This window comes from Acartia tonsa, chromosome 5, assembly GCF_053477335.1.
Source record: "Acartia tonsa isolate MP-2025a chromosome 5, ASM5347733v1, whole genome shotgun sequence".
In the NCBI taxonomy this organism is placed as follows: domain Eukaryota; kingdom Metazoa; phylum Arthropoda; class Copepoda; order Calanoida; family Acartiidae; genus Acartia; species Acartia tonsa.
The window spans coordinates 28,576,318-28,598,357 of NC_137264.1; the positions used below are offsets into that span (position 1 = coordinate 28,576,318).

The window sequence follows — 22,040 nt, forward strand, 5'->3', positions numbered from 1 at the left end:
CATGGAATTTTTTGTCAGTAATATGGGTTGCTTATATAGTCCTCAGATATTGGCAAAACATTCCTCCCTGGTCGGGGAATGAGATGGGGTGAAGTCGTTTTTTTTTGGGGGGGGGGGTCGTTATATTGGCCAGCTGGGAGAAACATTTATCAGAATATGTGAGAATCTTTCACAATATCCACATATCCTATATACATTTGCTCTAGAATGTATTGAAAACAGGGTAAGTGTTGATGAAAACAGTTCAGGTGATGAAGAGGGAGTCTGGCATATTGATCATTATGGTCAAAAACTTCAGGTATGGTACATGATGATTAAAATCCTTATATGCAAGTAACAGTACTGGGAAAGTTTATGACTATTTTCGGGAAGGGTACCACTATCCTACTACGAGAAATCGCCCTTAAAAAAGCCTTTCTCCCCCAATATTTTTTACTTTTTCTTTTAAAAACTAAGAAACTTTCCCTCTCCCCAAACCTCAAGTGCCCCTACAGCCTCTAAGATTTATCTTAAACTTAAACTTTTGAAAGTAAAGTTGGTATGTCTGTCCAATCATCTATGTATAGTTCTCAGTCACATACATAATTTAACATATAGATAGACTTATTTATTTGTCCAGGTTGCTGAAGGTGATCTGTACAGCTGGTTGGAACAAGAACGGGCACAGCTGGAGAGGTAACAATAACGTCCATTTAGTTATTCTACACTTTAATGAAGTCAATTTTCCCATTAATAAAAAATTCTTTAAAGCAATAGCGAGATTAATGTCTTTCTTTGGTTATTAAAATAACCTTTGCAAAATCTGCTTTTTAAAAATATTTTTGTAAAATATTGAAAATATAAATTTATAATGAAATTCATCAGAGCTGTTTATTTCACTAGTTCCCAAAGTTTTGTAATAACTTTTTTTTATTCGCTGGCTTAACAACTTTGAAGACTTTAGTGAATTTCGACTGGTTGAATCATTAACTCCGGTGTTAAAGTATTCCAACCTCTAATTTTAATCTACATATGAGGTAATTTTGTGTATCATCATTGGAGATGTCTATCAATTTATTTTCCATTGCCTTATCACTTTAGAATCCCTGGAAACTCATCAATTAACAATAAAATAACATAAATAAACTATATTTATTATAATACAAAATTAATTAGGCAGTGATCAAAATAAATAAAAATATATGCTGGTGATTATTATATTTTTCTAAAGAGAGTGGAATAAAACTAAAATAAATATGATAAAAATCTTAATCAAGATTAATCTGATCAAAAATAGTTCTCAAAAATATGACTAATAAGTTTTCCCATTAAAATTTTTTTATACAAGAGGTTTAAAAATTAATTAATTTAAGTTTTTAAAATAGTCAAATAAAAGTCAAAATTTTTGCAATATATTTTAAATTATTTTTAATCAGGAGTAATGAAATGGCAATTTGACTTCATAAGGGCTTTTGATAGCCTTAAAATGTGTTAACAGATTCTTTTATCTATTTTTCAATGATTCATATTTTTTCCTTTTATTAGACGTTAAAATCCTTATTGAGAAAATAAACGTAATTTTACAGCTTATTTGAGGCTATATTTGGTTAAGTGAGGGCAAGAATCCCCACATGAATAGTACTGTGGGGAAGAGGACACAACTCAGTAAGAACCCAAGGCAGGGTCTAAAATATATTTTAGAAATTATTTGGAGGGAGGTGGGCTCAGTGTTCCATTCGAAGCTATGATTGAAAGGACCAATTTCAAGATTTATCTAATCATATTTTCTAATAATGGATCTATTGTAAACCCTATTAACTAAACAAAATTAATGTTTAAAAGTACATTTTATTTAAAAATTGTAAACAAAATATAATAAACTATGAATCATCAAAAAGTATGTTAAGGTAGCTGGATCTCACAAACAGCTGGTCCGATCAATAAAGATTTTTTAGATAATATTTGTATTAGACAGATGAGCCTATAGTGACCGGGGAGGTATCTATCCATGATTTCTAGACAGAGATGAAATACCTTTTATCTATAATACAAAGTAGAACGATGTCTGTCTGTCTGTTTGTTTGTCTGTCTGTTTGTAGCGAAGGATCTCGGGTTCTCCTTAACAGGGTAGATTCTCATATGTCCCGGGAAGGTTTATAACTATTTTGGGGGAGGGTACCACCACCCTCCCTAGAGAAATTAAATTTTTTTTTAATTTCTCAATTTTAGAAAGAGAGTTCAACGAAAAACAAACGTCAAACGTAAAATTTTTTTTTACTTTTTCTTTTAAAATCTAAAAATAAGAAATTGAATTATTAAATTCGACTCTCTCCTCCTCAAATGCCCCTAGAGGCCTCTAGGGGGCGTAGCCGCTAGTTTATGATACAAAGTAGGACAATGTCTTTGCATATGAAGCTTAGAATCCGGGTAAACGCTGATATAAGAGGGCTCTACTCTTCATGGAATATAGATACCGGTCCTGGGGAGATTTTAGGCTATTTGTTGGGGGAACCTTTCAATTTAAAAAAAAATATAAACAACTACACAATAACATAGATTTATCCCTAAAAATAGTTAATTTCCTAGAACTTTATAAAACTGTAAAGGAGAATCATATCGGCTCAGCGAGATCTTGAGCTTTACACAGACGGATAGGCATCCTGTTACTTATTATAGATTGGTAGGAGATGAGAGGGTACTGGAGGTGTACAGGTTGGTTGGACTCATGGAGCTGGAGGAAGATGGAGAATGGGACCAGGGATGGATTAGTATTCTCAGGTACAATCAGCCATGTCATAAGTGCCAGGGAGGGAGAGGACAATGGGCTGTTTATTACACTAGTCCCCAAAGTTTTACAATAACGTTTTCTCATTCGTTGATATAACAACTTTGGGGACTTAAGTGTATTTTGATTAGTTGTTTCCAGGGACAAGGGAATGATATTCTGTCAAACATTTTTTTTTAAATTTCCCCACAACACCCTTCCCCTTTTCCTCCCCTTCTCACCCACCCCTCTTCGCTTACATGAGAAAACAAAATATACTTCCACATACTTTAAAAGGTTTCGTGATTTTTTGTAGAATTCATTGTTACAATAGCTACCCCTGGTTGTTTCATTAAGTACAAACGTTTCAACCACTAATTTTAAAGCTAGAGATCTCTGACATTGCTCGCCCTAATGGGTTGTAATTTTCAGGAAGCTTTACAATTATCGTGGGTTGGTTTTAGGCTATTTTCCTGACATTTAACAAACTCTCCAATAATCTGGGGGCGAAGAAATAAAGTTAATTATCGAATTAATATTATTCCAATAATATTATAACAAGGATGACAACATCCATAAGTAGCGAAGCACAAAAATTGTGGATGGGAATACGTAGAAGTAGATTTAAAGTGTATTTATTAAAATCAAGAATAGATTTATTGGAGAAAATAAACACGAAACCTTGTTTTATTTTGTATGATGAAGACGGTTAAAGTAAATTACATACTAGATGCACATAACGATGGAAAAAATATTTTGAAACTGTTAATGCAAAAAAGTTTTAAAATTGGACCAAAAATACCAAAGATATGGGCAAATATGTCAAACATATAAAAATAGCCAAAAACCTGCTAAAAGGCAGTTTGGCCGCCATTGTTTCTTTTCTTAAAACGCCAGAAATTTAATTTTAATATCTTTAACTGACAAATTTTTGAAAATTGGACCATAAACACCAAAGATATGGGTAAAATTGTGAAAAATATAAAAATAGCCAAAAACCTGCAAAAAGGAGTCTGACTGTCATTGTTGTTTTCTTCAAACGACAGGAAATTTAATTTTGATATCTTTAACTGAAAAATTTCGAAATCGGACTTTAAACATCAAAGATATAGGGAAAAATGTGAAAAATATAAAAATAGCCAAATACCTGCAAAAAGGCAGTCTGACCGTCATTGTTGTCTTCTTCAAATGACGGGAAATTTAATTTTGATATCTTTAACTGAAAAATTTTTTAAAATCAGACCATAAATACCAAAGATATGGGGAAAATTTAGAAAATATAAAAAAATAGCCTAAAACCTGCTAAAAAGCAGTCCGGCCGCCATTAATGTTTTATAGTTAATTGTGCTCCTTATTGATGGGAATGTTGTCAAAAAATTTCAGCTCTCTATCTTTTATATGAGCCGAGAAAATCACGTTTCCCCCAATTCATTAATTACGGACGGACAGACGGACGGACATTGTGAATTATAGAGTAGCTTCGCTACTAATAAACACTTATGTTCAAGTACTAATTAAACAAAAACCTATAAAAAGCTTCACTGTAACAAAGAACAATATCGGTTTAGCGGTTAGCGATATCCTTCGGGACAGACAAAAAACGCTTACTACTTTATATAATAGGATATATTAAAAAATAAGGAGGTAGGTTATCAGTGCTCAACTGGCCTATTGTGTGAAAGCAACAAACAAAGACAATCTGTTGAACATCTCTACAAGTCTAGTGTGTCTGTAGGTCATTCAGCTAGCGTACTTGTTTCATTGAAAATGATCAATTCTTTGCATGCAAAAACAAACATTAGAAGTGGTAAAGGGGGAGGTAGGTTGTGCTAAAATTCCGTAAAGGTGTGAGTTTTAGGGCTTAGAAACTGTAGTAGAACGATAAAATTTATGCTATCTTAAAAAAATGTTATCTATTATTCTTTTCAATTAGAGATACACATATTTAGTGAATAGTGCTGTTTATAAGCCTTAAAACTCACACCTTTACGGAAAGCATGGTGTATAGTAGATCTATTACTCAAAATACCCTTTTTTAAATTTCATTCTTCTGCTGACCTAAAAAGTTACTTTAGGGGCCTAGAAATACATATACAAAAATTCAGCTCTCTATCTCTACTGGCGACCTAGCGCCAGTCATGTAAAATATCAACAGATAACGCTAGCACGGCGGTTTTAATTATATCTCAGTAATTAGCAGGTTTTAAGCTCTTCTGCATATTTCAATTTAAACACATAAGGCCAAAGATATGATATCTCAAAAATCGTATGTCAAAGTCTACTCTACACCTAGCGCCAGTCAGTTTTCTAAAATCATGCATTTTATACCTGTGAAAAAGAAATCTTTTTTGTCACTTTTTTAACTGTTTATAGTTACAGCTTATTAAAATATTATTCTCAGTTAAAAAAAACGGCGCCTCCAGCACCATAACCAGCAAAAACCGGCAGTTAAACTTCTGTACCCCTACTTGCCCCCTAACAGCCCCCCCACCCCTCTATCTTGGCTCCTGTTACAGGTTAAAAGTAATTACTTATAAAATATCTTTTTATAGGCTTCTCGGTGAAGATAAAAAGCATCTTGTTGACAGGTAAAATTTATTTCTGTTAAAAAAGTTTTATTGTCTTGATTCTGAACATGTATTATTTTCTCTAAAACTGGGCTATTGATTGTCTTGCTTTATTTATATCTTTTCTTTGAGGAAAAAAACTATGATATAAACCAACAAAGCTTGAATCCTTAACTATAATAAAACAAGTATATTTACTAGGGTTGAGCCGGATATCATGCCATTTTAAATATCCGGCCAGATACCAAAATATTGAAACTATATGGATACTATATACTTATTTTTAATGCCGGATGTCCGATATTTTGCCGGATATCGAACGTTGGCTGAATATCCGGCTAATTTCTAATGCCGGATATCCAATATCCAGCCAAAAAAGTATCCGGCCCAACCCTAAAATTTACCTGCTGTAGAAAGGACAATGAATAATAACACTACATAAGTAAGGGATTTCAAACCGGAGAAATAATGATTGGATGAAAACTAAAAGTGTCATCCTTCTAATCTAAAGGGCCAATTGAGAGTTAAAATTAATTTCAACTTTTAGTTTACATCTTTGAAAAATATAAATTCAGCCGTCATCTAATTTAGTTTATTTTCAGAATTCTTCAGCTGGCCGTGGCAGATTCCACTTTTCTTAATTAAACATTCAAAGCAAAGCGTTTCTACAACTCAGGTCAAGTCTGAAATACGCCAATTATATAAATATTAATCTGTATGTATATTGTATATAAGTTATGCATAGGAATAATAATCCTGTAAGAGGATGTCTGTGTGTATGTAGTGAATGATCTCGCAACCACTGAACCTATAAGGTATTCCTTTACAAGGAAGTTTTTTTTGGGGAGGGGGTACCTTCTTCTTCCAAAGGGTGATATTATTATCCATAAGAAGCAGCATTCCTTCGACATGCAAGTTCAATTATTTAAGTAGACTATATGACGGCGAGAGATTATGGCTGACATAATATCAACGAAACGATATTCTAATTTCTTAAAACTGTATCTCACTTAGGGAGTTGAATCCATTTTTATAGAAGCAGAAATATATGCTATGATTACGGTTTTGACCCTCTAAAAAACGTAATCTATAATTCCACTTTCCCCTCTCTTGGTGATGATATCATCAATGCCGATATGATAATTGTAATCTACCATTCCAATTTTACCTCTCTTGGTGACCATTCCACCATTCAAGAGAGGCGAAACTAGAATGTTGGTTTACACTTTTAACATCAACATAATTGAAATCATACATACTATTTTTAAATTATGTTAACCGTAGGAATGTATAAAATACTATTTATAATTAAAATTTTTTATGTAAAATAAAAATAATAACTTGAATATATCATTACTATTATGTCGATTTAAATAAGGAAATCAATGTTATATTCATCAAATAAATCTTTTTTATTAGTGCTTTTGGTTCTCTTTGGTAGTTGTCCTCTTTGTTTGCATATATTATCTTATATGTTATCTAAATTTATGTAAGAAAAATAAATATTTAATAAATAACAAATCTAAATTAGATGAGTTTAATTAATGGGTGATAAAATTTCTGAAATAACAAGGACAATCATATTTAATGTTCTTAAGAAGCACAGCAAAAATGTCTGATGATAAAATAGCATATCTAAAGGTTATTAAAAAACAATATCTTATAATTTAAACCATCTTAAATACTTAAAATCTTGTTTATAGACCCCATAATGTTTAAAGTTTTTGATGGGGCATGTAGTCCATAGTCACCTTGACAATTATTTTAACTCAACCCTTGCTAATTTGGCATCAAAATGACAGACCCATCAAACATTGAGAAATGATGGCTCTGTCTATTTTTAGTTCTCGATCTTTGCCAGGTCTTTATTTTTTTTATGCCAAATTGGCTAAAATTGTGTTAGAAACCTGGTTGAGGTGGCTATAGAAAGGTCTTTGCATTTCCCATATAAAACTACAAACATTTGCAATATTAACTTGCAAAATTAATATCATGCTTTAAATGACAGATTTAGAAAAATCTTTTTATGAAAGTTGTTTCTCTATAAGTTTAGAACATACTTAAGACAATAAAATTTTCCTCAGTGTTACTTTTTTTGCCTTATATATGAAAAAAGCTTTTCCTCACATTTTATGATAAAAAAGGTATATAAACAAAAAAGATGTTTTTTTTCAAAGTCAACAAAATAATTGGCATAATATCTATCATCTTAAATGTGAAAATCAGATATAGAATCCTTTTAGAGCAAATATAGTGCAAAAAGTAACCAAAGGTTGAAAATCTAAAGAAAATAGTTCATTTTGATTTTGATATACATATCAGATAAATGTATATGAAATTAGTGATCAAAAACTATAAAACAAGATATAACTTTTTTCAACCCTATCATTAATTAAAATGCACTTTTAGGTTTACTCATTACCAAAGTAGCACATAAAAACTCTTTTTATGAAGTTATTAAACAAAATAAATACAAATCAACAAATAGCGTTATTTATAATGCAGTAGACCATTTTGTAGTTGTTTTTTTGGCATTTATTTTGTTTAATTACTTTATAAAAAGAGTTTTTATGCAGTGTTGAAAAAACTTATAACATGGTTTATAGTTTTTGATCCCTAATTTTATATACATTTATCTGATATGTATATCAAAAGGAAGAAGAACTATTTTCTTTTGATTTTCATACTTTGCAAAAATGTCTTGGTTACTTTTTTCACTATATTGACTCTAAAAAGGATTCTATATCTGATTTTACATTTAGGATGATAGATTTTATGCCAATTATTGTGTTTACATAAAAAAAAAACATAGTTTTTTTTCTATACCTTTTTTATCATAAAATTTGAGAAACTGATTTTTTCATATATAAGGTGAAAAAAGGAACACTAAAGAAAATTTTTTTCCTTAAGTATGTTCTAAACTTATAGATAAACACAAAATCTGTCATTTAAGGCATGAAATTAATTTTGCAAATTAACATTGCAGATTTTTGCAAATAACTTGCAAATATGATTTCTGCGGATTTTCTAATTTACATAGGCGTTTTCTATATATATTCCTCTTTCTGAAAAATAACTCTCTTGTCAAGATTGGATAAAAAAATCTTTATGGTCAAGATTTCATAACTGTGTGGGACCATGTGATGCTCGTTGATCTTTTCCCAAAAATTAGCAGTTATCCTTATAATAAAGTAACAGGATGCCTATCTGTCTGTCTGTTTGTACTGAGGGTTCTTGCTAACTCCTGAACCGATCAGACTCTCCTTACAGGTTAGCATTTCATAGGTCCTGGAAGGTTTATTAGGGGGAGGCTACCACCATCATTCTAAGAGAAATCGCCCCAATAAAAATTATCAACCCCCCCCCCCAAAAAAAAACAAACATTTATTTTACTTTTAAAATCTAAAACAAGAAATTGGGTAATCGAGTTCAACTTCCCCCTCCTCAATTGCCCCTAGAGGCATTTTTCTAGATTAATATTCAATTAACATATCCTTGAATCTTTTCCTAAGTTAACTGCACTGTAAATAAACCTTAATTAGTGTTGTCCTCCAGGGAGTAAGGGAGGGGACAATGGGCAATTAATTCAATTTAAGAGTTTTTGAAGAAAGGCCATGAAAACCAGAATAATCCCGAAAATATGGTGGAAATTGTAAAGTGATTGTTGATTAAATCTAGAAAACCATAAACTAAGAAAAAGTTCCAAGAAAAAAAGCAATCATTTGAAAATAAGATTACCAGTATTACAGACTGACATAACCATTCTGTAATTAATTACTAGAAATTTCTCACTGGATCTCTTTAGATGACAGGGAAAGAGAAAAGAGATTTGGAGGCAAGTGATGTAAACACGGAAAAAAAGGGGCAGGCAGGTGTGTAGCTGGATGGGCAAGTATATGAACCGCACGCCTTCCTGCCCCTTTTTATCCTGTTTATTTCCCCCACCTCCCTTCTCCATTTCCCTTTCTCGCTGTCTACTTTTAAAAAGGAGGTGGGGATGAAGGGAGTGAAATATAGTATGGGAGGGGGCCGTGTATTTATATTTGAACTACTCTCTGTCTGCAAAACTATATATTTTCAAAACTAACATAGTGAGTAACGGCATTTCTTGCGCAAGTCCCCAAACTCAGTCAGAAACTGCTAAATTCTTGCACATTCCCTTTAAGCCAGTCCCCAAAGTCTGAGACTCCTAAAGATTGAATATTCGATCCATTGTCCCCTCTCTTACTCCCTGGTTGTCCTCTACAAACAATTATATATTAAAAACAAGGATGACAACATCATATAGAGAAAAGCTCAGGAATCAGACGGATAAACGAACATGGACACCTTGTCTGCACAAGTATGGATCATAAATGAAAAAATATTTTTAATATTTAAGGTTAGAATAGTGTCGCATGGATAGCACCTCTTGGAATAACAAACATGTTAGTCTGAGTTAAAGAACCGATACTTGAATATCAGAGTTAACGAGATATAAACAAACAAGGATGTCAACATCCATAAGTAGCGAAGCTCAAAAATTATGGATGGATATCCGGAAAAAATTAACTTAATTGCAGTTTCATAAAAAACACTAAACTGAAAAATCACGAAATCTTGTACGATTTATAACGTGAAAATCTAGAAATTGATCTAGCACCTCAGCAAATAAGCAAATCTTAATGAAACTATGTGGGGATAAGTAAATTGTAAACTTATTTAATCCTTAAAAATATAACCGTTTATCTCAGATAGGAGTACAGAAAATCATGAAAACCTAAAAATCTAGGAATCAAACTAGCACCCCAACCAATAAGCAAATCTTAATCAAACTTAATATTAGTATTCAGAATTTGAAAGTATTCAATCCCTGAAAATTTCAGCCGTCTATGTTGAATAGGAGTTGAGATAATCATGAAAACTTAAAGTGTAGGAATCGATCTAGCACCCCAACCAACTGACGAATCTCAATGAAACTTGGGAAAATTTGAAAACTGTTAACATAATTGATTCCTGAAATTTCAGCTCTCTATCTTTTATAGGAGCCGATAAAATCACGTTTCCCCTTTCTGTCTCAGACAGACGGACGGACATTTCGAATTATAGAGTAGCTTCGCTACTAAAAAATTAAGAAAACGAAAATTTTCAATAACGAGTTGAACAAACAACCATAATTTTCTAAAATTACTTTTTTAGTAATTTCACTAGTAAAACTTTAACTTAATGAAAACAAACAAATTAAATTTTAAAAAATCGAGTCAAACAACTTGCTGAATTATTTTCACAAAAAAATAACATATATGCTAATACCGATATGAAACGAAAAGATTTCCAAATCCGGAGAAAATATTATGTCCACCACGGCTGCGGCCTTATGTGGTAAGTTGAAGCGTTTCAGCTTACCGTCGCGAGTTTGAATCCAAACGAGCCCCTAGCCTTAAAGAATTCTACCAATAAAGAACTAGCAGTATTTACTACTACAAAGATATATTTAAAACTGAATACATTTACAATAGGGTTATTACTATATATACAAAAATAGATGATAACAATAGGTTAGGTTGGAGGGGGTGTAGGGAGACAAGGGCGGAGCCCTGCGGCGGTAGGCATTTGTGGGGTAAGCTGCAGTCAAGGGGAAGGTAACCACCTCCCGGTAGGATAGTTGCCTGGGGCGCGGGGTTGTAAAGTGGCCGCGTCCCTCCCCCTATTAGACGGTCCAATCTGACCGCTGCCTGTGGGGTCTCAGCGGGCAGGGGTGAAATGGTGATAATAGGATTAGCGCTGAAGGCTTGATTTGATAAGCCGCTGCGTAGCAACTCTGTGTAATGCCCGTCCGTATGCTGTCGTCCTACCACATCCTCCCCTTCAAGGGCTGCGGGACCACCGGGACGCCAGGCCTTGAACCGTGGGGGACGGCAGCTTCTCCCTGGGGCACAGCGCGGTGCAGGACAGCTCGAGCTACACAGGTTCCTCGGGACACTCGTTGCTCGGTCTGGCTGTGGTTGGATATCAACATTGTCAGCTCCCGGTTGGTTCCCAGCTGGGGGTTGGCGACGGCCAGGCCCCGGCGTTGGAAGTTAGGCCTTGTCTGCAGGACTAGTTCTGTCTTGGCTGGTAGCTGGACACGGAGGCCTAGGCTCACTCTAGAGGCTCCCAGGGGAGGGACAACGATGGTAGTAGGCGCGTAGAACTCCATAGGGGCGCCTATCTTGTCCAGGTTACTCGGCCTCTTGGCTCCCACCCGGATGGGGACGGCTGTCATCTGGAGGGGGCACATCGCTTCTGCTTCACCCTGTACTCCAACAGCAGAGTCCAGACCTCCTTCTTGAGCAGGGGGTCCTTGCGCAGGAACTCGTTCTCCTCCATCTCAAGGTCCGCCCACAGCTGCTGCATATCTGGGGGTTCAGCAGGCTCTTGGAAGGAATGGATGCGAGGGGGAGGCTCGTCGGAGACCTCCAGAATGTCGGGCTTCACCAGCTCCCCAGCCACGGGGAGGCCGGCATTCAGCAGGAGAGGCATCTCCCCCTCATTGACCACCAGTACTCGGAACACGTTGGCGGAGCCAGGCCTGTGCGCATACAGGCCTTCTGGGATGACAAGATACTCCCCAAACCTTTGTTCCGGAGCAGACAGCTGGATGGCATCCTTGGTGCGGTGTCCCACTAGCTCAACGGGGACAGCCATGATGCTGCACCCAGGCAAGGCCACCCGCTTGGCTGTGCAGAGTTGGGGTGGTTGGCCATTGGCTGGAGTGACAGCATTTAGCTTGTAAGTGGTGGCTGGCACGGGGCCAGCTTTGGCTCCGGGGGCAACCGGCCGCGACTTGACGGGCTTGGCGCCGGGAGTGGCTGAGGCATCGGAGCCATTCGTGGCTCCGAGGGCGTCCGGCCACGACTTGACGGGCTCGGCGCTGGGAGAGGCCGGGTTGTCAGGGCCAGCCTTGGCTCCGGGGGCTTCCGGCCACGACTTGATGGGCTCAGCGCTGGGAGAGGCCGGGTTGTCAGGGCCAGCCTTGGACAAGGGGGCCTCCCGTTCTGCCGGTGTATGGGCTTGTTTTCAAAGTCATCAACCTAATTCTTTTTGTAGGCTCTCTTATATGACTTGATATACACGTATTTCTTTGAAAATTGAATTTCGGTACTTTTCTTCTAGGGGCTTGTGGAGCAAAAGACCCCCGAAAACACTAAAAATATGAGTTCTGACCTTATTTTTAAAGATATTGACCTGATTTTTTCTTTATAATACTTTTTTAAAATACCCGAATCAACGAATCATTAAAGATTTCATTTTGGGACTTTCCTTCTAGGGGCTTGTGGAGCAAGAGACCCCCAAAACACAAAAATATGAGTACTGGGCTTATTTTTGAAGATATCAACCTGCTTTTTTTTATATAAAAATAATATTTAAACATAACCGAATCTACGAACCATTACAGATTTCATTTTGGGACTTTCCTTCTAGGGGCTTGTGGAGCAAGAGACCCCCAAAAATCATAAAAATATGAGTTGTGGGCTTCTCTTTTAAGATATCAACCTTATTTTTTTATATAATAAAAAAATACTATTTTAACATAACCGAATCTACGAACCATTACAGATTTCATTTTGGGACTTTCCTTCTACGGGCTTGTGGAGCAAAAGACCCCAAAAACACTAAAAATATGAGTTCTGAGCTTATTTTTAAAGATATCAACCTGATTTGTTATATAAAAATACTATTTTAACATAACCGAATCTACGAACCATTAAAGATTTCATTTTGGGACTTTCCTTCTAGGGGCTTGTGGAGCAAAAGACCCCAAAAACACTAAAAATATGAGTTCTGACCTTATTTTTAAATATATCAACCTGATTTTTTTAGGAACACTTTTTTTAACATAACCGAACTAAGAAACCATTACAGATTTCATTTTGGGACTTTCCTTCTAGAAGCTAGTGGGGCAAAAGACCCCCAAAAAATATTTTTAGAGATATTGAGCTGATTTTTTTCATGAAAACTTTTTTAACATGTTTGAACTAGGTAGCCACTAATAATTTTATTTTAGCACTTTCCTTTTAGGGGAAAGTAGGGTAAAACACCTCCAAAACAAAATAAATTGAGTTCTCAGGTTATCTTTAAAAATAAGCTCAGAACTCATATTTTTAGTGTTTTGGAGGTCTTTTGCTCCAGAAGCCCCTAGAAGGAAAGTCCCAAAATGAAATCCTTAATGGTTTCTTAGTTCGGTTATGTTAAAAAAGTGTTATTTTAAAAAGATCAGGTTGATATCTTTAAAAATAAGCTCAGAACTCATATTTTTAGTGGTTTTGGAATCTTTGCTCCACTAGCCCCTAGAAGGAAAGTCCCAAAATGAAATCTGTAATGTTTTCTTAATTTGGTTATGTTAAAACAGTATTATTTTTTAAAAATCAGGTTGATATCTTAAAAAATAAGCTCAGAACTCATATTTTTAGTGTTTTTGGGGTCTTTTGCTCCACAAGCCCGTAGAAGAAATGTCCCAAAATGAAATCTGTAATGGTTCGTAGATTCGGTTATGTTAAAATAGTATTTTTATATAAAAAATCAGGTTGATATCTTAAAAAAGAAGCCCACAACTCATATTTTTATGATTTTTGGGGGTCTCTTGCTCCACAAGCCCCTAGAAGGAAAGTCTTAAAATGAAATCTGTAATGGTTCGTAGATTCGGTTATGTTTAAATATTATTTTTATATAAAAAAAGCAGGTTGATATCTTCAAAAATAAGCGTAGTACTCATATTTTTGTGTTTTGGGGGTCTCTTGCTCCAAAAGCCCCTAAGAGGAAAGTCCCAAAATGAAATCTGTAATGGTTCGTTAATTCGGTTAAGTTAAAAAAGTATTATAAAAAGAAATCAGGTCGATATCTTCAAAAATAAGCCCAGTACTCATATTTTTGTGTTTTGGGGGTCTCTTGCTCCACAAGCCCCTAGAAGGAAAGTCCCAAAATGAAATCTGTAATGATTCGTTGATTCGGGTATGTTAAAAAAGTATTATAAAGAAAAAATCAGGTCGATATCTTTAAAAATAAGGTCAGAACTCATATTTTTAGTGTTTTGGGGGGTCTTTTGCTCCACAAGCCCCTAGAAGGAAAGTACCGAAATTCAATTTTCAAAGAAATACGTGTATATCAAGTCATATAGGAGAGCCTACAAAAAGAATTAGGTTGATAACTTTAAAAACAAGCCCATACGACCCTCCCAAACTTTGGTACTGAATTTCATTTCCTATAAGTGTACAAACTCCCCCCCCCCCCTTATTCAGTTCTGACACTATACAAATGTTAATGTCCGTTTGTACTACCATTTCAGTGCTTCGCATTTATGGATGTTGCCATCCTTGTTAATTTGATAAGAATAACATTAAAATAATTGGAAGAAATCTAAAAATTTAACTTCTTGGATTATAGCAAAGCAGCTTAATGAAAATACATTTAATTTTTTGTTTAGCTTAGAATGTAATAGGGGCTAAAAAACTTGTTTTAATCTTATGATTGTACATTTTCATATTTGCAGAATACTGGTTATAATACGATGCTAGACATAATTTTTTCGTATGTATGTGAACCGGTTCTAACCCACCAGATACTAATCGGTTTCGAATGAATACTAGAAAAACTATTCTTTAATTAGGTATATATTTGTAAATTAGTTCATACATAAAAGCTGATTACAGTAAGGATAAAATTATTTTAAAAAAATATAAAAGTATAAAAATCCTCAATTGAAGAAAAGTCTTGGAGTTGAACGTGTGACCTAAAAGAAATAAAGAAAGAGTAAAACTGCCAAAAAAAAATTCAGGAAGTTACAGCCGAAGCCAATTGTCGTACCTTGCGCAACAGACGCATTATCTTAAATGCGCTATATTATTGAAAACTCTACTAATTAAATGCCAAATTAGAAAAAATGTTATTGACTTTTAGGTCATTATAAACATAAACTATAGGTATAACGTTGAAAAATCAATTATGTCATTCCTATTTTCTGTAAATAGAAGCAAATTATCTATTATTTTATAATAGGATGTTTTAAAATAGAAATAATTTTAAAACTTAATTTCTAAAATTTAGCATTTACTTAACTAATAGTTAGCGGATTTTTAGTGTATTAATAAATACTACAAATATCTAAGAAAAACAGTTGGCCCTAGTCTTTACATTTCTAATATTAATAAATGTAATTAATCTTAAAAATAATAAAAGTATATTTTAATGTTACTCTACCTGATTAACTAGATTTGCTGCTAATCTGAAGGATATCTGGGATAATCTCAGATTTCGAGCTGTTATCATCTAAATTTAAAATAATTTTCTAAGTATCATGAAAAAACGCACAAAAATTATTGTTCCGTGTGTCTATTTGAGTATATGAATACATTTTGACGCATTTTTAGAGAGAAATACCTTAATGGAACTTTTTTATATTCCCCCTGAATTTTATCTAAAACAATCACAAAACACAAGGGTACAGTTGGGGCCGTACTCTTTGATGTCATGAATAAGGTATAGCAAAGAAGCGAAATAAATCTATAATAATAATTGGGGGCAGATTAAAAGGTCGTCATTTTTACTATGTGTTGACCCCAATCGACAGCTGGAAATCACTTATTGGTTTCGTGATTTTTTTATTGAATCAATATCGTTGTTGGTATAAGCTGCGACTACACAATCAAACTAATTTGGCAAAAGGTTATAATTTAAATAAAACTACGAGCATATGATATTATAATTATAGAATAGCTGTGCTTTAAATAATAACTGACCAACGTGGAGAAAGGAACACGAGACCCTAAATCTGCTGAAGACATTACTCCTTCCAGATCCTATATACAAATAGATTGATAATGTAATTAAAAAATATATTTGACCAACTTTTAGAAACGCTAAATCCTCTCGACCCAACCAATAGATATGACATTAAATTAGTGCAGTTCATGTTCCGGATATCGATTCTCTTAAAAAAAAAATATTAACTTTAACGCCTTCTACCGGACAAACGGCTCAATATATATGTTTGCAGAAATTTTAACTAACAAAAGAAAGTCTACAAATAATCGGGAATAGCCATTATGCACGGTTATCACGCAGCGCACACAAATGCGTAAAAACTACTTATTTTATGTGTGTTTTCTTCTGTCCATGTGTCCATGTGTACAATTGAATATTGACTATTCCCGTTTATTAATAAGGCTTCTCGTGCCGCATAATACGATGTGCGGGTGTAACATGTAGGTTCAGCCGTTTGGCAGCTAGCAGCCTCTAAAGAATAGAGATTTTTCGACATGATCGATTTCAGGAACATTTACCGTGAACTACTCTGGATTAAAAAGTTTTAATATAGGATGTGTCTGCTTTCTGCAGCTTTACAGTACACATAAATATTGTCCTATCTTCCATAGTCATACATTAATGTAATAAGATGCATGTCTTTGTGTGTATATAGCAAACGATTTTGCTAACTACTGTGCTAAATTGATATGGTTCTCTTTTAACAAAGTTTCTCATCGGTTCTAGGAAAGTCATTAATGAATATAATGTTTATATTAACAGAATATATTACTTTTTTTTGCACATAATTATATAAATGAGCAAAAACTGCGCAAAATGTAAGGAGTTATAAGAGTAAATAATTCTGCACAAAAATTCAAAAACATCACGTAATGTTGATAACAAAGATTTATTCAAATTTATTCCATATAAGTACTGCACATATTTTCTTAGAAACAAAACAAGTATGGCAACGTCCATCCACGTGAAATTAAATCTTAGTTATCTAGTAACATATTGAAACTAGCGTCTACGCCCCCAGAGGTCTCTAGGAGCACTTGAGGAGAGGGAAGTTGAATTTAATCACATAATTTCTTTATTTTAAACTTGAAAAGAAAAAGTTTTAATAAATTTTGGAAGGGATTTTTTTGGGTGTGGGGTCCGTTGCTGTTACTTTATTCGAAGGATAGTAATTTGTTAATTGTAGAATAAACGTTTTTCAAAGTGTATTTCAAATGGTTCAATGTTGTTTAATTTTGCAAGGAAGTACAGAAAATTATCGGCGGAGATAATGGTTTTTGGCAACAGTGAAAGTTTCGCAGCCATTTCTTCACATTTCCACATTGTATTTAATTAAAGTAACTTGTCTTTTCTTAGATTTTTAAACCACTTTTCAAGACTTAAAACACATTCAAAAATGTATCAACTCTTTTTTTAAGTTTGTCTAAGGGTTTAACACCTCCCTTAACTCTTCTACCGCATAACCCTGTGATAAAACTTATATAAGTCTTATCTTTATAGTATCAATAATTGCAGAGTTGCAATCCTGTCAGTCAATCATCTGACAAATTTTAATTAAACTGTTTTTAACCTATTTTTAAAACGTATATAAAAAATATACTATGACACCAGTAGAATGAGACTGCAGAGCCTAAATTTGAATTAAGTCCCCAATAAACTTTTTTGGGGGGATTTAAATATTAATTTTTACTGTTGCCGTGATCATTTTGACCGAAGCAAAAGGTCTTTTTTTATTTGGGTAAAATTCGTAGCTTTTAGAGTGTTTTGCTTAATAAATATTGTATTCTGGTATAGAGTAAAATTAGGCCTTATGATTTTACTATAAAAATTCACTAAAAAGTTAATTCTTTATAATATATCAACGAATTAACATTAACATGTTTGTGTTCTCTCACTTATTTTAAAAACATAAAAAATGGCTGTAAAGGGTTAAATGACAACAAATGTTTATGCAATACAACAAATTTATTTTTGTCACATATACAAATGTGTTTTAAAATAAGATTATTCAAACTTATCTTTTAAAATAATTTTAAAAAGTATGTATCTTTTATGTGTATGGTTTTCATTCTTTTCATTTTAATTAAATAAAAAATATTTAACTACATTGGAAATACGTCACTTTGTGAAAACACTCTTTTTTTGAATTGCAAAGAATTATATAAAACAAGACTTCTTATTGGTTAGATTTCAGAATTATTTGTTTTATTGTAAATGTTAGATTTTTCAATGAAATTAATTGTTTTGGAAAAAAAATTATTTCCAATGAACAGAGTAATGTTTTTTATTGTATCAATATAAAGTGAATTATATAAAAATGTTCTGTAAGCCACAATATTACCCGAAGTAAAAAAAAAGCTTTTGCTTCGGTCAAAATGATTACAGCAACACTAAAAATTAATTTTTAAATCCCCCAAAAAAAGTTTATTGGGGATCTAATTCAAATTTGGGCTCTGCAGTCTGATTCTAGTGTCCTAGTATATTTTTGACCCCCCATTCAAAAAAAGGTTAAAAACAGTTTAAATGCCATCCATAAATGACAGTTAAGCAAACTGATAATAGATGTAGAAGAGGTATCAAACAGATAGAAAGATAAATAAACATTCGAATATTGCAGTGAATTATATTGCACTAATTCTTTTAGTTTAAGGTATAGTAAACTCTTAATCTTATTTTATTGTTGGTATTCTATAACCAACATACTTTTAACAACCAAATAAAAATTCAGTAATAATCTCACCCCACCCCATAGAATAAAAGAAATGGCAGAATGCGTTTATAAACTTTCAGGGGAAGTTCTGAAATGTATAAAAATACTATATAAAAGTTATAAGGTATCTTATTTTTAACAATTTAATTTACCTCATTTTCAATACAAGATAAGAGATGGCGACTTGTTATGACCTAAAAGTAAAAAAAAATGTCATTTGTATTTTCTGGTGATACCTAAGATTCAAAATAATTTGTGACATTGTGCTATAGGTATAAATGTATGTTTAATATTCTTGAACATATTTGCTGTTATCTAATGTCTCATACCTATATTTTTTTAGACAAAATGAATTGAAAATGATTGCTAAAATCGAAATATATCTTCATGTCTTAGAATAGTGTATTTTTTTTTTAAATAGGTTAAAAAACATACTAACTTTAAAACAAAAAATACAAGGACTACAAAATCCATGATTACCAACCACTTCTACGAACATACTAAAGTTTCCACGAGATTTGTGAATTATCTAGTCTGATAGGGAGGTTTTATCACAGGTGGGAAAGAAAATCCTGGTTTGCTATCTAACATAGGTCCTAGGACAAACGCTTGAGTGACAAACGTCAGAGTGGACAATTAACCTAACCTAACCTATTTTAAAACATCTTATAAGGTTTTGAAATGCCTAATCTCTGCGGGGGGCCGGGGGGCTTATTTGTATATTCATATCTTAACCTACCTAACATAAAAATAAATACTTAATTAGATAAATATTTTGACACGCTGACGTTTGTCTACTTCGGCTTTTGTCACCCCTGTTTTGGAACCCTAAAGTGCTCAAATAGCTTTGACTGACTTTAAGGGCACTCTAATAGCATTTACTCTAATAGGGGTTTTACACTACCTTTCTTGGTGGGTAAAGTGGATACCTAAAGAGATTCTACGCATAAAATTTTAACAAACAAGGATGACAACATCCATAAAAGCGAAGGACTGCAATGGTAGGACAAACAGACATTAACACTTGTATATTGTCAGAACCGAAAAATCAGAATATAAATGTATAAGAGTCAAAGCAAAATTGTGAGTAAATTTGTTGAAAAACTGCTTGATACAGGATAATGTTTGTGGACATACTTAGATTTTTAGGAATGCATTTTAGAGTTGCTTCGCTTATAACACTATTCTTTGTTGTCCCAGGAATCAATAAGCCAAAAATAAGATAAACCCGGATGATTAGATCACTTAAAAATTTGTTGTTAAAAAAGTAAAAAAATCAACATGTTTAAAATGGACGTACGGACATTCTGCCAATGATTATAGCGTTGCTACGCTTTCTAAATCGTACCTAACTACTAAAGGAATCAACATCCAAAGTTTGAAATCGATAGGACAATTCTAACATGCCTAAATAAACAAAAAAAAAAGATATCCGTTACGGACCAACCCTAATTGTAGAAAAGCTTCGCTGTTAAACAACATCCATAAAAGCGAAGCACTGAAACGGTAGGACAAACGGACATTACAACTTGTATAGTATCTGAACTGAATAATCAGAATTTAAAAGTATAAGAGTCGAAGCAAAATTGTAAGTAAATATGTTGAAAAACTGCTTGAAGCAGGATAATATTTATGGACATACTTACATTTTTGGACTTGATTATAGAGTTGCTTCGCTTATAATATTGTTCTTTGTTGTCCCAGGAATCAATATACCAAAAATCAGATCAAACGGATAATTAGAACACTTGAAAATTTGTTGTTAAAAAAGTAGAAAAATCAACATGTTTAAAATGGACGTACGGACATTCTGGTAATGATTATAGAGTTGCTAAGTTTGAAATCGATAGGACAATTCTAACATGCCTAAATTAACGAATAAAAGCTATCTATCTCGGACGGACGGACGTACGGACGGACGTACGGACAGACGTAAGGACGGACGGACCGACCCTAATTATAGAAAAGCTTCGCTTTTAAAAATATATGCGTAAACACCGAAAAATTGATATAATTTGAACCTGTGCGCAATTAAAACAATAGTAAAATATTGAACATATTTCAAATATGAGTTTTAAGAACTGATGATATATTTTTGGTCAGTTGGTACAGAATAAAATTTAATTTTAAATTAATCAAATCAAATCAAGTTATATAAACTTATATTAAAAGTTTAACTATGTTTTTCTAGAAGCAAAACTGTAAGCTCATTTTTTTGGGACAAAGACTACAGGGTGTTTCAATTAAAACTGAGTTTTCGGTTTTTGGAAACAACCAGTAGAGGTATGAAAAAAAATTATCATTTATTCTTATTCTCTATAAAAATATGGATCAATTTTATAAAAGGTGTTTTTTAATATATCTTAAAACAACAGCGCATTTTAGAGCCCAAAGAATTCAAAAGGTGCGTGTGTTATTGTATTCTGGTGTTATCCTCATAGAAATTTTTTTTTCAATTCCTTTCAATTTTGTCCCCCCCCCCCCCCCCCCCCCCGACAGCGAACTATGAACTCTGGCCGCAGCGCTCGGCTCCCTAGCCTGCCAAGCCGCAGCGCTCGGCCCCCTTGCCTGCCTAGCCGCAGCGCTCGGCTCCCTAGCCTAAAACCTAACCTAAAATAGTTGTTCGTCGGTAGTCGAGGGGGGGGGGGGCCCGGGGGGGGGGTATAAAATTGAAAAAAATTGAAAAAATTTTTTTAAAGAGGATAACGCCTGTATTCTTAAAGAATTTTATGCCATAAAGTTGAATTAAAATTTTTTTTTATTGAAAACATCATTATAACATCAACATCAAAATATTTTAATAATTACATTTAAAAGTTTTTTTTTAATGCAACCATCTCGTAATCAATGATTAAATGGCACTTAAAATTCGAATTTCGATCTCAAATTTTTCATGAGTAATCCTTGGTAGGTCTATTTTCCCTAAATCGAACAAAAAGTTGGACAAGTAACGGCTGGCGGCTAAGCCGTTTAGCCGTTTTTTCCCTATTTTCAGGGCAAATTCATCATTAATTACGTAGGAATAAACCTTTTAAAACATATTTTTGGTTTAAATCATGTTAAATAATAGCAATAACCATTTTTAAATTTCTAGTACCAACAGCTACTGGCTAGAACTGTTTGATAAGGTTTTTGAGCGACAAAAAGTGGAGATAGGTTTCGTGACTAATATGCTCTTAAGATTGGCAAAAATTGGCAAAACGGCTGAGCCGCCAGCCGTTAACCTTTATTTTTCCAACTT

General features: G+C 33.6%; 3 protein-coding genes across 3 annotated transcripts in view; 1 reads left to right on the forward strand and 2 right to left on the reverse strand.

The window, feature by feature from the left end:
• Position 1: 1 nt before the first annotated feature.
• On the forward strand, positions 2 to 6,562 carry LOC145320086 (uncharacterized). Its single transcript, XM_080162528.1, has 6 exons — positions 2 to 17; positions 207 to 298; positions 620 to 675; positions 2,656 to 2,757; positions 5,296 to 5,331; positions 5,913 to 6,562. The coding sequence occupies exons 1-6, from the start codon at positions 2 to 4 to the stop codon at positions 5,953 to 5,955; spliced, it is 345 nt and encodes a 114-aa protein (XP_080018654.1). The 3' UTR covers positions 5,956 to 6,562.
• Positions 6,563 to 11,140: 4,578 nt separating this feature from the next.
• On the reverse strand, positions 11,141 to 11,554 carry LOC145320088 (uncharacterized). The gene has a single exon (XM_080162529.1). It carries the CDS (start codon positions 11,552 to 11,554, stop codon positions 11,141 to 11,143), a length of 414 nt encoding a protein of 137 aa, XP_080018655.1.
• A 3,367-nt stretch (positions 11,555 to 14,921) lies between these two features.
• The window catches only part of LOC145319208 (uncharacterized), a 37,567-nt gene continuing 30,448 nt past the window's right edge, over positions 14,922 to 22,040 (reverse strand). Inside the window, exons 31-34 of the mRNA XM_080161174.1 lie at positions 18,952 to 18,993; positions 16,065 to 16,124; positions 15,526 to 15,594; positions 14,922 to 15,058 (exon numbers count right to left, since the gene is read on the reverse strand). Of these exons, the coding sequence (XP_080017300.1) occupies positions 15,023 to 15,058; positions 15,526 to 15,594; positions 16,065 to 16,124; positions 18,952 to 18,993 (207 nt within the window). The 3' untranslated portion in view covers positions 14,922 to 15,022. The remainder of the gene's footprint in view (positions 15,059 to 15,525; positions 15,595 to 16,064; positions 16,125 to 18,951; positions 18,994 to 22,040) is intronic.